Source organism: Rattus norvegicus, chromosome 10 (genome assembly GCF_021556685.1).
Source record: "Rattus norvegicus strain SHRSP/BbbUtx chromosome 10, alternate assembly SHRSP_T2T, whole genome shotgun sequence".
Taxonomy (NCBI): domain Eukaryota; kingdom Metazoa; phylum Chordata; class Mammalia; order Rodentia; family Muridae; genus Rattus; species Rattus norvegicus.
In genome coordinates, this window is record NC_141543.1 from 107,357,517 (window position 1) to 107,377,899 (window position 20,383).

The window sequence follows — 20,383 nt, forward strand, 5'->3', positions numbered from 1 at the left end:
CCCCGCCAGCCAGTCCGGATCGGAGCCACTGGCTGGATCAGCGCATGCGCGCAGGTGAAGCTGCTTAGGGGTGCAAAGTGGCGCGTGAGAGTGGAGGGGGCGGGATGTGGATGAGGCTTCGTGCTGCTGTGTCCTGTCTGGGGATCTGGAGAGCTGGGCTCTGGTCTAGACCGAAAGATGAGGTGTGAATGTATAGGAGAGAAAATAGGATGTTTTGGAAGTTGAACCTGAGGACCCCCCCCACTAGGGGCGGGGATCACTTCCTCTTTGCCCCATCCTTTCCCGGGTTGCCCGCAGCGACCTTCGTCCAAGCTCGGAGACTCATAGCTGCTGGCTGGAGCAACGGTGCCACCTAGTGGTGAGCGTCAGAGCGACCCACGATGTCACGGCGGGGACCCCAGCCTCGAAGAGGTGCTTTCGGAGGCTGGGGTGGCGATTCAGCACCAGTGTGAGTCGGACAGCGCCCCGCCCCTGGCCTTTGAACCTGCTTCCGCGCCCCTCAGAAGGGAGATTTTTTTTTTTTTTTTGAACCACCATGAAGGAACGCCGAAAGTCTCTGGACCACTCCTAACATTCCCACATGGCCTCCACTTTGCAAAGCTGGTATTTGAGGGCTCACTGGTCTCCTCTCTACGCATCTCTTCCCTGCAGGTGGTAGGACACAAAGCCATTCAGGGCTGCAGAGATGAGAGTAATTAACCTATCTGATAATTCATGCTATATTTCCAGACGCCAGGTAAAGTTTCACTAAAGAGGGGCCCCCCCCACCCCCAAAAGCGCTGGAAACAGAATAGGTGGGGTTTTGCACATCTAGAAACCTACACATTGAGCTATGTCCGCGACCCGAGGTACACGTGTGCAGATTGGTGTTAGGAAACACAGGGACAGACAGGTAGGAAGGCACGAGGCTCACAGGTGGATTTACGGTCAGGAGTAGCGCGCGGGTCCAGAGGCGGGCGCTAGGACCGCGCGGAGTGCCGGGGGTGGGCGGGGCTTTTGCGGTGCGCGCGCAGCCGCAGACGGCGGCCAGATGGAGCCCGAGTCCGAACCCGCGTCTGTGGAGGTTCCCGCGGGACGTGTGCTCAGGTGCTGCCCGGCTGGGGGGATGGAGTGCGTGGGGTGCGTGGAACCTGGGACCAAGCGGGTGGCCTTGGTGCTGACCACGTGTTCCCTGCTCTCTCCAGCGCCTCGGAGCTCCGCGCCGCGCGCTCGCGGTCCCAGAAGCTGCCTCAGCGGTCGCATGGCCCCAAGGACTTCCTCCCGGACGGCTCGGAGGCTCAGGCGGAGAGGCTGCGCCTGTGTCGCCAGGAGTTGTGGCAGCTGCTGGCGGAGGAGCGCGTGGAGCGCCTGTGAGAGGGGCTGGGCCGGGCCGGGCCGGGTGGGCGGAGGCCGGGGACTGCGGGTGCAGACCCAGACGCCCCTTACCCACTCATCGCCAGGGGCAGCTTGGTGGCCGCGGAGTGGAGACCAGAAGAAGGCTTTGTGGAGTTGACATCTCCTGCGGTGAGCGGCCCGGGCATCTCCGTGGCTGGGGGATCTCCCTTTCTCTGTCCCCTTAACTGCTTTGTGACACTTGGTCTGCTGTCGCACAGGGGAAATTCTGGCAGACCATGGGCTACTCAGAGGAGGGACGGCAGCGGCTTCACCCCGAAGAGGCCTTGTATCTGCTGGAGTGTGTGAGTGGCATCCTGGAGGCGTGGGAAAGGGGTTCCGACTAAGGAGTGGGAAGGATGCAGTTTGGTGGACCAGGAAGAATTCAGAATTAGGTTTTCAGTGAGCGTACAGGCGGACTTTGAGAACTGAAAATACCGCCGGCAGCAGGGATTCTAATGCTCTCCTTGTTGGTCATGGTCACGCAGGGATGCTTAGGTGTATGGGGAGAGGGTCAAAGCCAAGAAGTTGACACTTTTTGGCTTGGGCACTGCAGGAAGGGTACACAGCTAAGCTCTTGGTCCACTTCCAGGGCTCGATTCAGCTCTTCTACCAAGACCTACCACTGTCTATCCAAGAGGCCTACCAGCTGCTGCTGACCGAGGACACCTTGAGTTTCCTGCAATATCAGGTATCAGTGGCCTCCCAAAGTGCTTCCCATTTGCCGAGTCAGTGAATAGGGACATGTACCTTTGAGGCTGTAAGCACAGAGCCCCGTGCTAGGGCTATAGGAGAGATAGCCTGTGCTCACACGAACTTATATTCTGATGGAGACTGTGAGGTTTTTGGATTTGTATTGATAAATTATTAAATGACACACATGCCCAGAATAAGAGACAGAATTGAACTAGCGAAATCTCCTTGGAAGACGGTGTTTGCTTTTTTATTTTTAGTGCTTCTGGAAACACTCTTGCACTGAGCTGTAGCCCCTACCCTCTGTTTATATTCTGAGTTGGGGACTTTCAAAATTGCACAGGCTGGCCTTGAACTCACTCTGTATCCCAGGCTGTGATCATGAGTTTGTGATCCTCCTGCCTCATCTTCTCAAGGAGCTGGGATGACAAGCTTGAACCACCAGTCCTGGTGAGAGAAATATGTTTAAAATGGAATGTGGTCCACGCAGTCCCAAGGTTTGGAACATAGGGCTATGCAGGTGGGAGTTTTTTGGGGGGGTGGGGAGAGGAAATGGCTTCATGTAGGTTTTTTTTTTTTTTTTACATTTTTGGTTCTTCTTTTCCCACCCTTTATGCCCCCCAGTTTCATCCCTTATCACTAGTTAGGAGAGAAAAGAGAGAGGGGAGAGAGCAAGGTCTTTGAATGTAATTTCTCTCTCGTTTCTTCTTTGAGCATTTACTGACAAACTGCAGCCAACCCCCATGAACGATCAACAACCACCAACCCCACTTCTTGGGGCTCTAGCATTATTTATCTACGCTCCAAAAAGTTCTCAGAATCCCAAATATCGCACAATTTCAAAAACTATCGGCAGCTCGCAGAACCACACCTCTCCAGGAAAATCATAGCTACTGCAGACATCTGAAGCAGCCCTGTGTCCCCCATACCTGGGATTAAAATGAAAACATACCATAGTATTTCTGTGTTTTCTAAAGAAGCCAAAATCCCAGAATGTCACTACAACTCGTGTTTAGAGAAACTACTAACTTATTTTAATGAATGTCCATCTCTGAAGGCATGGTGATGTATTTTTATAATTGTAGTGCTTAAAGGGAGAGGGAGAAATACTACTTTTGAGTAGTTTGAGGCGAACCTAATATACATAGTTCCAGGATAACTAGGGTTGTAGAGCAAGAGCCTTTCAAACAAACAAACAGACAGAACATCCAAGATTTTCTTTTCTCTTCTTGTAAGGTCTTCAGCCACCTGAAGAGACTGGGCTACGTGGTCCGCCGGTTCCAGCTAAGGTAAGTCCCTTCTCCTCATTCACTGTGGTCCTGGGACCTCTGACTTGAGTGCAGCTCCCTGGGGCTGAGCTAGAGGCGTTCAATAGAGAGGCCTGTGAGGATGAATTCCATGACTGCATTTTCGCCCGGGTTGTTAAACTGGAACCCAGCTCAGCTAATGACCAGGTACCTTCAGTTCACTGTGAGCACAACAGCCATCGAGCGGCGAGTAGACGTACAGGTCGGCTTGGGAAGCACATTAGTGAGCAAGGGACTGGGTGAGGAGTTTACAGTTGAGGTGGTTTCACATTTCTTGTGCTAGGCTAGATCTCTCCTCATTACCTCAGTGGTCCAGCTTTGCTGAATGCCACAGCCACCTTGAGACTTAGAGACTGGTGTAGCCTATGCTATCATACGGTGCGTCCCTGAAGCTCTAAAGCACTGTGACTTTCAGTCCCTGCAAGTGGGGTCTGTCCTAGGGAAGCAGGCATGGCTATGTGTAGAAGTTGCCTCCTGAGAATATATCCATCACCCAGCAATGTCCTGAGCATCTGCTAGGCCCTGCCCTTATGGCTGAGGGAGACCAGAGCTAAATCCAAGCCTCTGCCTACCTTTTATGGAACACCCACAAAATAGCATCACTCTGCCAAATTGATAGTTGGAAAGCTTCAAGGCGCAGCCTTGGAGACCTACCCGTACAAACTGGTTTCTCCCTTAAAGCAGGGCCATCACATAGAACTTGCTGTAGTAAAGAGATGTACCGTGCTGTCTGGTGGGTGAGGTTCCAGAACCTCACTTCATTAGGAAGTGAACATTTCACAGTGTGAATAGACACTCGTGGTTGTACTGCACCCGAACCCTGCAGCATTGGGAGCCATGAAAATTCACAGTGGTGGGGAGGGGGAGCTCAGTCCTGTTACTGCCAGCACAAAGGTCTTGTGTCAGTCCCTCAAATACCACATGTTCATCTTTGTATTCCCAGTGCTGGGGAGGCAGAGATGGGCAGATCCCTAGGGCTCAGCAGCCAGCCAGCCCAGCCTAACTACTCAGCTACAAGCCAACTAGAGACCCTGTCTCAAAACAAGATAGACAGGGCCCAGGGAGTGATACCCAAGACATGTGCACCGTCTCTGTCACGTACCCCTCCCCTGCCTCATAGCAGGAAAGAATGTTGTAGTGGTTGAGTGGTATGGGTCTGAGACCACACTATATGACTGAGTTGGGGAGAAAAGATTTTTTTTTTAAAGATTTATTTATTTTTTGTATACGATTACACACTCAGATCCCATTACAGATGGTTGTGAGCCATCATGTGGTTGCTGGGATTTGAACTCAGAACCTCTGGAAGAACAGTCAGTGCTCTTAACCACTGAGCCATCTCTCCAGCCCGAGAAAAGATTTTTAAAACTGTGTGTGAACGCAATGTCAGCTTTTTGTGAGGGGGCGAGGGGGAGGGTTCAGAGAAACAGTAGTTGTGTGGGCAAGAAATAAAAAGTTACTGGAGGAGTGCATACATCTTTAATTGAAGCATTTGAGAGGCAGAGGCAGGGGGATTTCAGTGAGTTCAAGGCTATCCTGGTTCCAGGACAGCCAGAACTACACAGTGAGACCCTGTCTCAAAAAGGTCAAAAAACAAAAGAAAGGAAAGTGTTACCTGTGGAAATCCAAGTGATTTGTTTTTGTTTTCCTCCCTCTCCCTCTCCCTCTCTTTTTCTTCTTCTTCCTCCTCCTCCTCTTCCTCCTCTTCTTCCCCCTCCTCTTTTTGGTTGTTTAAGACAGTTTCTCAGTGTAGTCTTAGCTGCCCTGGAACTCTCTCAAACTCGAGAGCCCCACCTGTCTCTGCCTCTCAAATGCTTCGGTTAAAGGTGTGTGCCACTGCCACCTGCCTCTAGGCATTTATTTTGGTCTTTGCTCTTGTGTATTTTCCAAGTTTTTCTTACCAATGATTAATAATTTGTTTTCTGTGGTGCGGGGGCTGGAAGCCAGGGCCTTGCAGTTCCTAGGCAAAAGCTCCTCCTGTGAGCCGTACCCCAGCCTTATTAGTTACACATTGTTAGCTCTTTAGGAGTATCTGGTCAGAGATAGTATTTGTGACAGGTAGGGACCTGAGCGACTAGGCCCTTGTGGCTGTTCCCAGGCACCCTTCCCTCTGGTATGGCTCTGCCTCTGACCTCTGCCTTGTCCTCCTGGCTGAGCCCTCCGCAGTCCTATCTGCGGCAGCAGCAGCCCGAAAGAATGGACCCGTTGCTTGCCTCCCGTTCTTACCCACAGCTCAGTCGTGTCACCTTACGAGCGGCAGCTCAACCTGGATGGCTATGCCCAGTGCCTGGAGGATGGGTCTGGCAAGAGGAAGAGGAGTTCTAGCTGTCGGTAATTCACCTGCCGTTGCCACCCCTAGGGAGTGTCATGACCACAGGATGTACATGGGCTTCAGAAGGGGCCTGAGGTGCTCTCACACAGGCTTGAGGAGACAGCAGAGGGTTTATCTCAGTTCCAGTGGAATGAACTTGTCTTGGGGACATTAACGAGGGGTAAACATGCTGCTTTTCTCCTGTGTCTCTAAGGTCTGTTAATAAGAAGGCCAAGGCCCTGCAGAACTCCCTGCCGCCCGTCAGCTTGGCAGACTCCAGCCCACCTGCCTGTGACCAGAGTAGCCCATACCCAGAGGAGAAACCTCGGGACTCAAGCCCTGAGCAGGGCTCGGAGCTCCCCATGCAGTTTCTGGGGTCCCCAGAGCCTTGCCCTGATCCGGGCAGGGAAGATGCGGGGTGTGACCAGGAGAGTGACAAAATAGAGAATGGAGCCAAGGGGACCCCTAAGCCACGCTGGAACTTTGAGCGGATCTCATTCCCCAACATGGCCTCAGATAGTCGGCACACGCTCCTGCCTGCCCCAGCCCCAGAGCTGCTCCCTGTCAATGTCATTGGGCGAGGGACAGATGCTGAGTCCTGGTGCCAAAAGCTGAACCAGCGGAGGGAGAAGCTCTCCCGGCGAGACCGGGAGCAGCAAGCAGAGGTCCGGCAGTTCCGGGAGGATGTTAACGCCGATCCCGAGGTGCAGGGCTGCTCCACTTGGCAGGAGTACAAGGAGCTGCTGAGGAGACGACAGATGCAAAGGAGCCAGCCCCGACCTCCACACCTATGGGGCCAGTCTGTTACCCCCTTGCTGAACCCCGATACAGCCGATTCTCCAGGTATCCCTCACTACTGGGAGCAGAGAGAGACTTTTGAAAGTGGATGGTTAGACTGGGGCTGGCTAAGGCCTGAGGTGTGTGAGAAAGCTGTGCAGTGGAGAGGGACCTACAGTGGCTGTTCTGTAGGTGGTGGCAGCAGCCACGGGGGACGGTTTCCTGATGAGTCATCGCCCAGCGATGCTCGTGGGGGATGAACGTTGTGCCCGCATCCTTAAGACCATACCCAAGCTTGCTGGACGACTTTGCCAGCAGCCAGCTCTGGGTCTTCCCCTCTTCCACAGCCTGCTAGCCAAAACATGGAGACGCCACAGGGAGAAGTTCTAGCCAGATGATAGGAAAGCTCACTGTGTGCTCTCGGTTATAAACATGTGGAACTAAGTATAGGGCCTGAGCCGAGTGTAACAACAGACTCTGTAAAGGCGTCCCCGGGAGCGTGGTAGATTGTGGGTGAGTCTAGAGTTACCAAATGAGTTTGTACTGCCACTGTGTGGGGCATAACTTAAGCTCAGCGCATTCCGGTAGAGCCGGTGATCCTAACCTGGGTAGCAGATCTGTCCGTGTCACGGGCGTGTGTAGAAGGTTGACTCCCTTCCTCAACGTCTTGTAGCCGCCGTCCTGCAACGTATCTCTGTACTGCAGACAACGCACCTTGCTGATGGAGGTTACCGGTGAGTCTCAGCCCTGCTCACTGTCTCCATGACACTGGCTGCCAGGTGGAGCAACAACTGGGATTTGATTCCTGGAGTTGGGTGTGAGTCAGAGGATCACCCCCGGGACACCTGCCTACATCCTTAGCTCCCAGTGACGGGAACGGGAAAGGGAAGAATGAGAAAGATGGTGGCTATACCCCTGGTGATGCCTCCTTGTAGAGTTATTAATAGGAAACGTTTCAGTGCGGGGGGGGGGGGGTAGGAGGCAGGTTGGCAGAGGAGAGTCCTCGTCTTAAAGTTTCTTACTTGGCTTACAGGCTGCTGGAGAAGTCTGGGGGCTTGGAGATCAGCTTCGATGTTTACCAGGCTGACGCTGTGGCTACGTTCCGGAAAAACAGCCCTGGCAAACCCTACGTGCGAATGTGCATTAGTGGGTATGAAATGACTGAGTGCCGCCAGCCGCCGCCAGCCCGTCCCTCCACCCCTGTCCCCGAGAAGAATCTGAGGTCCAGAGGGGTTAAGTGCCCCTATCTACGGCCATATGGCTGGTTGGTGCCATGGGAACCCAAGATTCCCATCCTTGGCTCCACGTTACTGGCTTTTGGGGGGGAGGGTAGTCTTTCTCGTCTTCCACCTTTAGCCCTGGACTTACTCAGCAGAAAGGACTTGATTTGGAGGGATTTACTGGCTAAGAGTGGTGAGAACCCACACGCCCTATCCCTCCACTCTGGGGCTCTCCTGAAAGCATTCATCAGAGCCCCGGAGTCTGCAGAAAGCAGAGCCCAGAGGCCAGTATTCTTGTAACCCCATCTCTTGTCTGACAGCCTTCCTGCCCTGGAAGGCCATGGTTGGCTATGACGGGGTCTCAGTCTACTCTTCCTTCTCACAGGTTTGATGAACCTGTCCCAGACCTCTGCAGCCTCAAGCGGTTGACCTACCAGAGTGGGGATGTTCCCCTGATCTTTGCTCTGGTGGATCATGGTGACATTTCCTTCTACAGCTTCAGAGACTTCACACTGCCCCAGGATCTGGGGCACTGAACACAGCTCTGGGAATGGCTTTCTCCGGGGTGGGGCCTGGACTGCTCTCAGGGACCGTGTCGGCTGTCTCTCATACAGGACTCACCTGGACCTGGCCACTGGGATCTATGGTCCTAGGTGTCTTCTGTTTGTAGGGAAGAAGAGCACGCCCTCTTGCCTGGTTATTGTGCTTTCAAGCCCACTGCCTGGAAGTGCTACCTGGCAGTGACCGCCCCTTGGAACTCAGGAGTTGTTTTCAGAGGCCCAGGAGTTGGGGTAGAAGAGGAGACTCTGTGCCTTTATTCAAGGGGGTGCCTGCTTCGTGCCATAAAGCCAAAGCCATTAAAAAAAATATTTTCTGCTGTGGTTGAATATGCTTATTGGACTACCCCTCCCCTCCATTCCTGCTTCGTCCATTGTTGGGGAGGAGAACCCTGGCGGACCATGGGAGAACATGCCCAGGACTTTGAACACGGAGTTGATGGACTTCTGAAGAATACCAATGAGACAAGAGTCCAATCTGTTGGTCCTGCCCTGGGTGGTGTCAGGAGGGTGGCTGAGCGTCCTGAGTCGGTTGGATTGTACCCCAGCCACACTGAGGGTCCATCCACAGTTAGGTTAGCCCCGCCTTCTTAGCTTGAACTAAAAACTATCCTGGCTACAGACTGTTCCCCTCCCACCCCCTTGGACCTCAGGCTCCAGCGTCCCTTCTGAAGGCACAAGTCGGGGGTCTTTGAGTAGTGGTTACGGAGTTCGTCATTATGTCTTCGTTCCCATACCACGCTACTCATGGGTCTGAAACCTGCCTCTGCTGGTCATTATATTTATATGGAAAGCTCTCTTGAGAATCCCGCCTACCTATGCCCCTCACTAGACAGCCGCGGGAGGGGAGTGAAGTCCTGCCCCACGCTCTCTTGCTTGACTATTGGCGTTTTTAAGTCCACTGCCTCCACGAAGTCGCGTCCATCCTGGAGAGCACTCAGGGACTATTTCCTCTTCCCAGGGGCGGTGGGACACCTAGAGCTGTGAGCAGTCCTGTGACCAGGTGCGCACAGGTGAAGGCGGGGTCCGGCACGCTGCGCTAGGTGCGGCTTCTCACCGCTGCCCCGCCCCTCGTTACTGGGGCCGCGATTGGCTGGAGAGCGGCCCCCGCCCTCGAAGACTCCCAGGATGCGCTCCCGCCCAGTCCGCTCGGCCTAGGAGGCGGGGGCGGGGCGGGGCGAGGGCTCGGTAGGCTCGCCCTGTATGTAAATCGTGGCGGCTCCGCCTCCCCCCGCTCGCCGCGCCGGAGGTGAGCAGGAAGCAGACGGCCGCCCTGCAGCCCGTGGGCCGGAGCAGGGAACCGAAGTGGTGGGTGACGGTCGCTGAGGGACGCCGAGGCCTCGGGCAGGGCCCGGCCCGGGATTGCAGGTGAGCCCACCTGGCTTTACAGGACTTTATGGGGTGCGGACCACTAGGGGCGGCGCGGCCCGCGAGGATCCGAGTCCCTAAGGTTTCTCAGGCGGGTCGGAGAGGGCAGCGCCCAGGTCTGCCCTGCTCGCCCAGATCTCCAAGGTTTGGCTCGTCCCGGAGAAAGACACCTGTAGAAAGTGGCGCTGAGAACTTGTCTTTTCCTGTTCCGCCCCCCGGATTACCAAACTTGGGACTCGGGTTTGCACAATCGTGTTGACTTTCGGGAGCAGGGAACAGGTGTCTGGCGTGGCTGGGTGCGGGGGGGGACACAGTGAGCAGAGACACCGTTCCGGGACCCTTGTGCGAGGGGCCTCGACGCAGAACCCGACGACCCGGCTTCCTGTGACCCGGCGTCGCCAGCGGCGTCTGGGGTGGGTTACCTTGGCGGCTTAGCTCTTACCTCTGCCATCTGGGCGCTCTCCCTGCCCGCCCTTGTGCCTCCTAATCCTCCGACTCAGGAAGTCCGCGGGTGGGACTTGGTTCTCTCGTAGAAAGGGGGGCCTTTATATCCCCGGAGCGGCTCTGAACACCTTTAGGCAATGGTATTGAAACCCAGTCTATTTTGCACGTTGATGGGTGGGTGTTACACTGTGGAACTTGTCAAAGAGTGGAAAATTCTTGCCAAGGAAAGTGTGCTTTGCTTTCGCTCGGTTTGGACGGTTGGACACTGGGCCTTAGCTGTGGGAAGTGGCCCTAACTGGGGTGACCGCGCTGTAGCTCTTAAAGGGTTTTCACCTGAAACAGGTGAACTTCCGGTAAGGAGGGGCGGGGCTTCGGTACCGCGTCCCTTCCCACGGGGACCCTTAAGTCGATGTAGCCTCTAGAGATTCTGTGTTAAAGTCCGTTCTGAGCTAGATGTGTCAGGGTAACAAGGAAATGTTTGTGGGAAGAACCGAGCTGCGCTGTGGCCTGCCTAAAAGAAGGCAAAGTTAGAGTGGCTTTGGGAGGAGATCAGAGCAGATTGGCAGGAGGATGGAGGAAAAGATGTCTCAACAAATGTGTCGGGTAATTTTTTTCTCCTTAAATTTTTATTTATGTATTTATTGGTTGATCAATTCATTCAAACAGGGTTTCTCTGTAGCCCTGGATGTCCTGGAACTTACTCTGTAGACTAGGCTGGCATCGAACTCACAGAGATCCACCTTGCCTCTGCCTCCCAAGTGCTGGGATTAAAACTGAGCTAAATTGCTACTTCCTCCCCTCCCTCGCATGGCTCAGGTAGTTTTCTTGAGTCATATGCACACAGAATTTTTGATAGCTCTCCAACCAAGCTCTTTCTGTCCTCTGAGCAGCTTGGACCAGTTCCCTGGAGAGCATTTCCAGGTCCTTAGGATATTTTGCATCTCTGCTCTTCCTTCAGGCAGCAGCAGCTCCTCTTCAGTGACAGATTGGTATAATTTTTTTTTTTTTTTTGGTTCTTTTTTTTCGGAGCTGGGGACCGAACCCAGGGCCTTGCACTTCCTAGGTAAGCGCTCTACCACTGAGCTAAATCCCCAGCCCTATAATTTTAATCATATTAAACGATTTAGTCTCAGCCAGGCAGGGGCAGGCAGATCTCCCGAGTTCGAGGCCAACCCTGTGTCAAAAAGCAAAACAAAATTTAGTCCCTTTTATTACATCTAAATTTTATTTTTTGTGTGTGCCTGGGTGTGTGTGTGGGGGGGGGGGATGTGCATGTGACGGTGTGTGTGTTTGTGTAGGCCAGAGGACAAGATGGGGGAAGTGCTCTCCTTCCACCATAAGGCCTTGAGGCTGAACTCCGGCTTGGCGCCAGGTGCCCTTACCTGATGCCAGCTATAAAATAACCTTCAATAAACAGTACCAGAAAAAATAAATAAAGGGAAGGCTCAAATAATCCCTGTTCGTTAAGACATGGAGCTAGGTGTGTGGTTCACGCCTATAACCCCAGCACTCCTGAGACTGAGGCAGGAAGATGGCTACAAACTGGGAAGCCAAACAGGCCTCTTGTTCTTATTTTAAATTCCTGTGTGCATTCGAGTGTACGCCACATGAGTGCAGGTACCTCCAGAAACCGAAGGCATCAGAGCCACAGGCATTTTATGTGGTGGGAACGGAACTTGAGTCGTCCGGAAAAGTTGCAAACGGTCTTAACTGTTGAGCCATCTCCCCAGCCCCAAGACCCTTTTTCAAAAAACAAGAGGCAGTGGAAATCTATAGTTATGAAAACAAACGCGTTCAGAAGGTGGGAAGCGAGGCAGAAAAGGATTCTCCCTTTTGCCTGCTGTCTTTTCTTCACACAGTACCTCATCCCAGGCATCAGATGACTATGAATCCTACCTTCTAGTTCTTGCTTCAATAGCCTGAGGTCTTTCGCTTAACCACTCTGGGCCCTGGTTTCCCAGAGTTGCTGAGAACATGAAATCCTGAGCTCAGATGACCTAGTACATAGCAGGCATCCACACTGCAGAATTTGTTCATTTTCCTAGAAGCGTAAAACGGGCCCAATTAGCCTCGTGTTGGCTTTTAGGTAGGCACCTGGCCGGCTGAGGGAACTTGCAAAATCAGTGCTCATGATTTTGTGACCTTTTGAAGTCACTGAAGCTGAAGATCAGAATTGTATCATGGGGCCATGCCTGGGGTACGGAAGGGGTATTGCCTCTTCTAGCCTTTCCCTGTCACTTGAAAATTCCCTTACTCTTTGGGAAAGCCAGCCGGGGTTAAAGGTTAAGAGACCTGTCTGTCTGTCTGTCTGTCTGTCTGTCTGTGTCTTCTGAGTATAGAACCTGATCTGTTTCTGCTCTCCACCCCAGGCTTACTCTGTCCACTCTACACCCTGTATAGGGGTAGGGCAGGAAAGTGAGGCATTGCTGTTCAGCTCTGCCCTTTTTCAAACAAGCCCAGTCACACTTGGAGGTCTCCCCACTCCTGCCTGCCCGGGAAGAAAAAGGAGTCCAGGGAAAGTCTGGAGTCTTTGCCTTTGGCTGGTAGCCACTTGGTATCCTGTAGAAGAACCTGAGTGGGTCTGACAGACCCTCTGGGGCCTTAGCTTCCTTGTTTTCCAAGACAGCCAGGAGCAGCTGTTGAGACACCTGAGATGTGCACTACTGGAGGCTGGGGAACTGGCGCAGCCTCAGCAAGGTGGCTCCTCAGAGCTGCACTGGCCCCCCACTCTGGTTCCGGGAGGCCCTCTTATCTCCCTCGGTGATAGCACTCTCTCCCGCCTCCTATGCTGGGGCATGCCAGGTCTGCTTGGCAACTTTTGTTTCCCTCAGCCCAGGTACAATTTAGGCAGGAGATGGGGAGGACATGGGCGTTGCCCATCAGCCACCTGTACCGCCTGTCCTCCCAAGTCTCCGCTCTGTAGCTGTGCCCAGCTTTCTTTGAGATGGTTTTCTCCATCTGCACTGCCTCAGAGGAAACTGGTCCTTTGAAGAGTCACTTGCCCTTCCCAGGAACCATGAGGAATTCTTGAGCTAGGAGAGGCTCCTGTGGGCGTGGGGACAGGGAAGCCAAGAGGTACCTGACTCTACCCTTTAGGAATTCAGCAAAAGACTAGAGCCATCTCTTGAGGGACTTGGCTTTGGATTCTCAGGGCAAATAGTATTTCATATTTAATAATATTATTCTGGGATCTTGTCGAGGAGTTGGAAATCCCAAAGCCACAGTCTGTGACAGGGCCTGCAAAGTTACCTCGGAGGATGCTGCCTCTGACGTCTGAGTGGCCTTTATCCGAGTCTTGAGAGCAGGACACGAGTGTTCTCGTAGGACCCTGTAGGTTCCACTTCAGCGTCTTTAAGGTCAGTGACTAGAGAAGACCATGGCTATCTAATCGTTGGTTGAACAGAAGGTTCTCGTTGTATCTTGATCCTGGGCGTTGGAGGTAGCCTTAAAGCAAGATCTCTCTTGTGGTGTTTTCTTCCTTTCCAAAGGGCAGGAGATCATGCGTGACAGGAAGCAAACATAGCTTATGATCACACATTAGCAGATGACACCAGTTGTAGGGTAGGAAGAACCAAAGAAGCGGTCGGGATGTGCCGTCATGGGGTAGAGCTGGACGCCGCTTTACAAGGTTAGACTTGCCAAGAGGGGAGCGAAAGACTTGAGAAGGCAAGAGAATTCTGAGAGTAAAATTGGAGTGCCTCATTGGGAATACAACTGGATGAGACTGGCATGGTCCCCTCTTCCTGTCACTAACTGCTGGGGACAATGGTGTTTAAGGACTGGCAGGAGGTCCTAGGATGAGGTTGGCCTGGGGCCGGGTAACCCAGTCAAGTTGCTTGTCTGTTTCTGGTGCATTTTACTTACTGCATGTGTGGGGAGCCTGGTTTTAGATGGCAAAAGAGGGTTAAGTGGGTGGGCATCTGGGAGATTTTGGGTTTAGGCTTCCCACGCTTTCAGGGGCTCCTTTATGGGCACTAAAAGATCCTAGGCTCCTCTAGGGGTTGTGGGACCAGGTAAAATGAAGGTAGGACTGGAGGCTAAGCCTAGGCTCACCCTACCCCCGACTTCCTATCCCCAGGACCCTGAAAAAGTAGCTGAGAGTGAGCAGATAATTCTAGAGTCAGATGGATTAGGACTCGGGCTCCTAATGTTTGGAACCCGATACAATTCCAAGTCAGTAGTGTGTCAGTAATTGCAGGAACCAAACAAACTAGAGGGGCGGGGCTTGGTAGTATCTAGCCATAGCTAGCTCTCCCCCTTTCTTGACCTGACAACAGCCACCCCACTCAGCCCCATGACCTCCTAGGTCCCATCTGCCTGAAAAGTATCCTTTATTTGGAGTTTGCTGGTCAGTCAGACCTGCCAGGGGACCTTTGCAAAGTAGCCATGGACATCCGAGTTGGCACAGACAAAAGCAGCTGCCGTGGTGTCTTAGGGCCCTGCCCTGTCAGTCGAGCTGTGGGAGGTGCAGGGGTGGTCTTACATCCGCCACTCAGGAGGCTAAAGCCACACAGGCACTGGCCTCAGGATGTTGGGGAAGGGAGGGGGCCGCCGCTAGATCAGTGACATTGTGGGAAGCCCAAGCAAAGGGGTCAGATGAGAGCTTAGATTCCACAATTGTACTCCTTGAGCAGGAGGGTAACGGGGCAGGGTTCGAGCACCTCCTGTCCCTTAGGCCGACACAGAGCACACGGCAGTGTGAGGACATCCCAGCAGATAGGGTAACTGCCTGAGCTATTTAAGGCCTTTCTTCTAGAGGACTGTCCTACCCACAGCTCCAGGACAGATAGACACAGCTTGGCCACACTTTGTTTGCATGGGGAACAGATTAGCTGAGGCACCCAGTCTGAGCTGTTTAACCTGGAGATTTCCTCCTACCCAGGCGGGGTCAGATCTGCCATGAGACACAGGGCTACCCCTGAGCAGTCGCTCTCTCCCCAGAGTTCACTGTTCCCTGTTGGGATGGAAGCATGGAAAGGCCAGTGTGTAACCCTTTGGAGGTGGGGCAGAAAATGAGAGAGAAAGAAAGGGTGAGTCTTTCTTCAAGTCTCCCCTCCGCCCCCCAGGCAAGTATCAAGTTGGGCCCAGGAATGTTTGTCTGACAGGGGAATTATGGGGGCTGATGGTAGTTTAAAAAAAAAAAGGGAATTACCAGATAGATCACTGCCCACAGGTAGCTCTCAGCCTGGTTTCACACATAAAGTATAGATCTGTGTGGAAAATGTTCAGCTGAGCTCTAATGAGCTACCCTGAGTCCTGACTATCTGCCCCTACGGGATCAGGACGGGGAGATGGCTCTCAGGCTGGTCAGGTTTTGGACAGAGAGTGTGACCAGCAAGAATGGAGACTGAGCCTGGGCCATCTTTAGAAGCTGGGGTAGAGGAGCCGTTTCCCTACAGAAGCCCATTCGTGGTGACCCAAATGACTGCTGCAGTTCCTTGGTGACTAAGTAGGGGTCTGAGGGCTCCTTGACCCTAGGGAGCTCCTGACCCAGCTCTGCTGGTTTTTAGCTCCAGGTTTCAACCAGCTGACTGATGGCACTCCCAGCTTTTACACCTATATCGGATCTGTACTGTGGTGTCCGGTTCACCAAGATCAACATGGCTAGACAGGAATCCTGTGTCCAAAGAGCAATCCCACCAAGATGGAGACAGCCCTCCCCCTCCCCATCACACTTGGGGGACCCATTTCTTCCCCTTTGATCCTGTGTACCCTGCAGATACACCAAGTGCTAATGCCATAACCTTTTCGAGGTGATTTCCAGTATATTCTACCTGGCTTCGAAACCCTTTACACAATTTTCTCACTTTGTAGACTTCTGTTCCGTTCACGGGAAGCCTTCTGTTGCAGGGCTGGGCCCCCTTCACCGGTTCCTGGTCACTGGTCAACTAAGGTTGCTTCCTATTCTCCTGATAGCTAAACTAATGTTAAGAGATGGGTGGCCCGCCCGTGTGGTTCTAAGTAACTTTTATTTTATGAACTTTTAGTTGTGTGTGAATGTTCATGCATGTGAGTGAGTACGAGTGTGCGTGCATGCGTGTGTGTGTGTGTGTGTGTGTGTGTGTGTGTGTGTGTGTGCGCGTGTGTTGGTGGTAGGGCGGACAGGTCAGGTGTCATTCCTCAGATACCAGCCACCTTGTTGTTTCCAGGTCAGTGTCTCCCACTGACCTGGGACTCACCAAACATTCTGCACAGTGAGCCCCAGAGACCCTCCTCTCTCTGCCTCTCCATACCAGCCCTTTTACCTGGGCTTTGGAGGGTGGGTTCCAGTCCTCACTCTTACAAGACAACCGCTTTTCTGGCTGAGCTAACCCTAGCCTAAAATATGATCACTTTAAGCATTTACGACCAGGGCGGGCTCAAGTGAGGAAGGCTTTTCTGAATCGTGTTGCTTAGGGTCCAGAAGATACTTCAGACAGAGCAGTGGGAGCCAGAGGAGCCAGCAAGGGGCCGAAAGGGGCTGTGGTGCGGTGGGACCTGGTGGAGTGGTCTTCCCTGAGGCCCTGCCTCCGGCCGGCTGCCCTTTTCATCTTTCCCTGTGCTACGCGGTGCTATGCGAGTCTCTCCATGATCTCAGCCTGGACTTGCCCCACTGCTCCTGGAATGTGTTCCCTGTCCTGGCCCAGGGCGCCATGCCTCTTCCGTCTGCCTGACCCTTACTTAGCCCTGCCCCAAATCTCATGTGGCCAATAATGCCACAATAATCCTGAGTGGGGGATGTGAGGAGGAAATGGGGGGGGGCTGTTTTAGACTGGGGTGAGGGAGCATTTGAGCAGTGGGCTTGTGTGGGGGTATCCTCGGCAAAGTGTCCCTGTGAGTGCACAATACAAAGCCGCTGACCAGTTGACACTCATCCAGGCTTTCCCAGCCCCACCCCCTGGGCCCTTGACCTCAGCATCTTGCTGTTTTCTCCTTCCCACTCTGCGGAGGGCATTTCTCATGGCTTGTCTGCCTCGGAAGTCAGCCCTCTTGGGGGCTGTAGGTTTGCACTCTTAGTCTTCTACCTCCCTATTTCCCAGCCGTAGGCTAGGTGCGATCTGCCCCATATCAGACTTCACAGCCCCAGCCTGACTTCCAGGCTCCTCCAGAGAACTTGCTTATCTGGGTAGATGGCCTGGAGTGGGGGAAGGGGCTTCCTGAACTGAGCCCAGCCAGGCCTGAACCCGTCCTCCTCCTCTAAGAAGGGGTGGTGTATTTTCAGGCCTCGCCTTGGGGCGGTTACACTGGCCTCGAGCCAGTTCTACCTCCACCTTGGTCCCAGCTAAGTCGCTCTTCTGTCTCCCTGGGCAATGAGATCCTGAGGGATGAGCAGTGGTCATCCCTGCAAGGTCACTGAGCCCTGCCGGCTGGTTCTTGAGAACACTCTGAAAGCAGTAACCAGGCGTCTGGTCCCAAACTGCTTGGTGAGCTCTGAGCTCACGGCCTGTGGGAGTATGTGCGCGTGCCCCTGCCTTTTAACTGCAGGCATGTAATTAGACATTTGCTCCCCTGTAATAGCCATCCCTCAGATCCGAGTTCTGCGCTTCCTATGCGTGGTGACCTCGGCTAAGTTGCTTAGTCCGTGGCCTGGCTTCCTCTGTCAGGCAGGTGTTCTGCTTCGTCTCTCAGGTGGCTTCCGCTTGAGTTGATGTGTAGTGTTGACCCTGAGCTCACAGACAGCAGGGCAGAGGTGGTCAGAACCTGTACCCACAAATTACTGAGGTCCCATGGAGGAGCATTCACCTTCTGTGATTTGATGTTTCTACAGCGAGCCTAGACAACTTGAACAAAAAAATTTTAAAACATAGCAACAGGTACATTCAGGTCTGGTAAACAGCAAGTGCTCGGAGGGGCACTTGGGTGGGTAGCCTGCACTGAGGGCTCTGCCTCCTGACCAAGTGGGGCATGTCCCCTCTCCCCTGCCACTCAGCACCTTGCCATGTCACTTTGAGCATGTATGGGGTCCTTAGCACAGATGGCCCAGTCCCTTCTTGTCCTTCCCTGGAGTCTGCTGGTCTCTTTCCTTTCTCAGGGACTCATTCCCAGCTTCCTGTGACCCAGTGACCTCGGCTGGGGAGGGGAGAGCCTGCACCCCAGGAGAGGTTGCTGCTGATTTACGAGCTTGCACCACCCTCCCCCACGGCTGGAATGTTCAGCTAGCCAGCTCAGCTGTCTGTTCAGAGATGGCTGGAGTCTGAGGCCTGTTTTCACTCCCGTCCCAGGAGTCCCTAGTACTTGATGCTCCATGCTTGTTCTCTGGCTTGTTTTGGGGCCTCAGGTGGGTACCCAGACTTTCCCACCAGCCCCCACACACCCCCCAGAGTGGGAGACTCCCCAGTGGTCTTGCTTCCCTAAAAATGTGGAATCCCTAATCTCTATCTCCCCTCCTCCACTGCAAATCATGGCCTTTTGATTGTCCCCAGAGGGTGACCGGTCACCAGGGACTGGTCCCTGGTGTTTGGTTTGGAAGTGGCTTGTCCTGCTGATCTTTGCATTTGTAGGGAATGTGGCTCTACCCTTTTTTTCACAACCTGAATGTGATGTGACCCCTCCCAGTGTGGCAAGCCGTAGTCACACACACACACACACACACACACACACACACACACACACACACACACACACAGTCTTGTCCCCCTAGAAGCTGTGGGGAGGGTTGCTTCCAGCAACTAGGGAGCCCCAGTCTTAAATCTGCAGGGTCCTTTCATAAGCAAAGTCCTGGCCGTTTAATTGATTGATTACAGAGCTGAGGATCAAGGGCCTTGTACACTGCGGCCGAGTGCTCTACCACTGAACTGTGTCCACCCTGCCCCCAACCTTCAGGATGTCTTCCAGGCCTCAGCTTAGATAGGAAGCACCTCCCCTCCCCCAGTTGAGGCTGGGTGTCCCTGTCCCTGCTCCAGCGTAAGCACTTTGCACACTTTGTTGGCCTATCTGTTCATCTGACCCTGCCCTCACTAAAGAGGGCTGGCTATGTTTGCCTTCTCTTTTCATCTAGAGTGGGATGAAGGGAGCCATTTCTGTAATGGGCCTAGGGCCCTGTACTCCTACCGCCAAAGATGGTCAGCAGGAGACTGCTACTGGGCGCTGAAAGTCAAAGTCACCCACTCTTGTCCCCTCCCCCAAGAAACAGAAATAATTTCCCCCTTTGGCTGAGAATGCTTTCAATAGTAGGTGGGTGGTTTGGGGGCCTTGAGCTGTTTTCTTTTTTTTTTTTTTGGTTCTTTTTTTCGGAGCTGGGGACCAAACCCAGGGCCTTGTGCTTCCTAGGTAAGCGCTCTACCACTGAGCTAAATCCCCAGCCCCGAGCTGTTTTCTTTATTAAGTTCTCTTAATTTGAGCTCTACTGGGGCCCCAGAGGAAGGGGGGCTCTTTAGGGGATGGCAGGAAATAGGGTCTCACTTTGTACCCCTTGGTGGCTTTAAACTTTTGATCCTCTGTCTCATTAGTTCTTAGGCTACATGTATGGCACCATGCACTTCTGAAAAGGAGCCCTCTGGGTGCCCAGTCAGAGCTCAGGGGCTGCGAACGGATTAGTAGGGAGGTGGTGCTAGGATTAACCTAGAGACTCCAACAGCCTCCTAGAGCCAGGCCTGGGTCCCTAGCTGAAGGGTCTTTGATGTGCACCCTGAAGAGCTGGCCCAGCTGTGCTGGTCTCACCCTTCCTGGGTGTTGTGTATTCCAGCTAAAACTGCCCCAGGTCCTTCTCCCGCTTGTCCTGTTGAGGCACGGACCAAGGAATTCCACAGGACAGCCTGCTTCCACCAACCAGCTGTTCTGAGGGAGGCTTGTGAAGTTTCTCTTTCTGGATTTTTATGGTTCCCCCCACCCCCAGAAAACAGGTTAACAATTAAGCTAATTAACCTTAGGGCCTGCTGGCCTTCTTGGTTCCTATAAAGCTGGGCTAAATGGCTTCCTCCCCCAGCTCCTCCTGCTCCCATTATGGTAACTGGTGGCACTAGAGCATCAGTCAGGGAGAGAGACAGGCCCAGGCCTCCAGGAACCAAGGCCTCACTGACTTCCTGTCCTGGGCCCTTTCAGTGGAGGAAGCCCAGGAACGTACAGGTGAAGCTGGACTTAAGAGAGGCTGGTGGCTGCCTGGCAGCGGTGGTTCTGGGCCTGGGCCTCAGCAGCTGGGGTCTGGGTGATCCTGGCATTGGGTGGGCCTGGGTCTGGTGATCTTTGGGCACTTGTGTTCTGGCTGATCCTGGCCCTGGGAAGCTATGGGCCCAGGCGATCCTGGGCTGTAGGCCTGGGTGATCCTGGGCCTTGGACACCTGTGTCCAGGATGATTCTGGCCCTGGGACTCTCTGCGTCTAGGACAAGTGTGGGCCTGGACTCACAGGCACTTCCCGT

General features: G+C 53.6%; 2 protein-coding genes across 20 annotated transcripts in view; both read left to right on the forward strand.

Moving 5' to 3' along the window:
• Nucleotides 1–11: 11 nt before the first annotated feature.
• Tsen54 (tRNA splicing endonuclease subunit 54) lies at nt 12–8,557 on the forward strand. Of its 8 annotated transcripts, none has more exons than XM_087574476.1 (12): nt 12–54; nt 298–448; nt 1,185–1,349; nt 1,440–1,503; nt 1,593–1,676; nt 1,964–2,062; nt 3,301–3,353; nt 5,604–5,702; nt 5,897–6,525; nt 7,133–7,193; nt 7,493–7,609; nt 8,065–8,556. In XM_087574476.1, exons 2-12 carry the CDS (start codon nt 381–383, stop codon nt 8,213–8,215), a joined length of 1,590 nt encoding a protein of 529 aa, XP_087430602.1. In that variant the 5' UTR covers nt 12–54; nt 298–380; the 3' UTR covers nt 8,216–8,556. The 8 variants fall into 8 exon arrangements, 6 of the variants coding, with proteins under 6 accessions (XP_087430602.1, XP_087430603.1, XP_087430604.1 ...); XM_087574477.1 differs by having other exon boundaries at nt 53–182; NM_001109576.1 differs by lacking the exons at nt 12–54; nt 298–448 and adding an exon at nt 972–1,086 and having other exon boundaries at nt 8,065–8,557.
• A 941-nt stretch (nt 8,558–9,498) lies between these two features.
• The window catches only part of Llgl2 (LLGL scribble cell polarity complex component 2), a 35,503-nt gene continuing 24,618 nt past the window's right edge, over nt 9,499–20,383 (forward strand). For 4 of the 12 annotated variants that reach the window (XM_087573289.1, XM_087573291.1, XM_087573292.1 and 1 more), the window contains exon 1: nt 9,499–9,604. Coding sequence is in view for 1 of the 12 variants with exons in the window: in XM_087573285.1 (XP_087429411.1) it covers nt 19,970–20,092 (123 nt within the window). In the remaining 11 variants the exon portion in view is untranslated. 12 annotated transcript variants of the gene reach the window in all.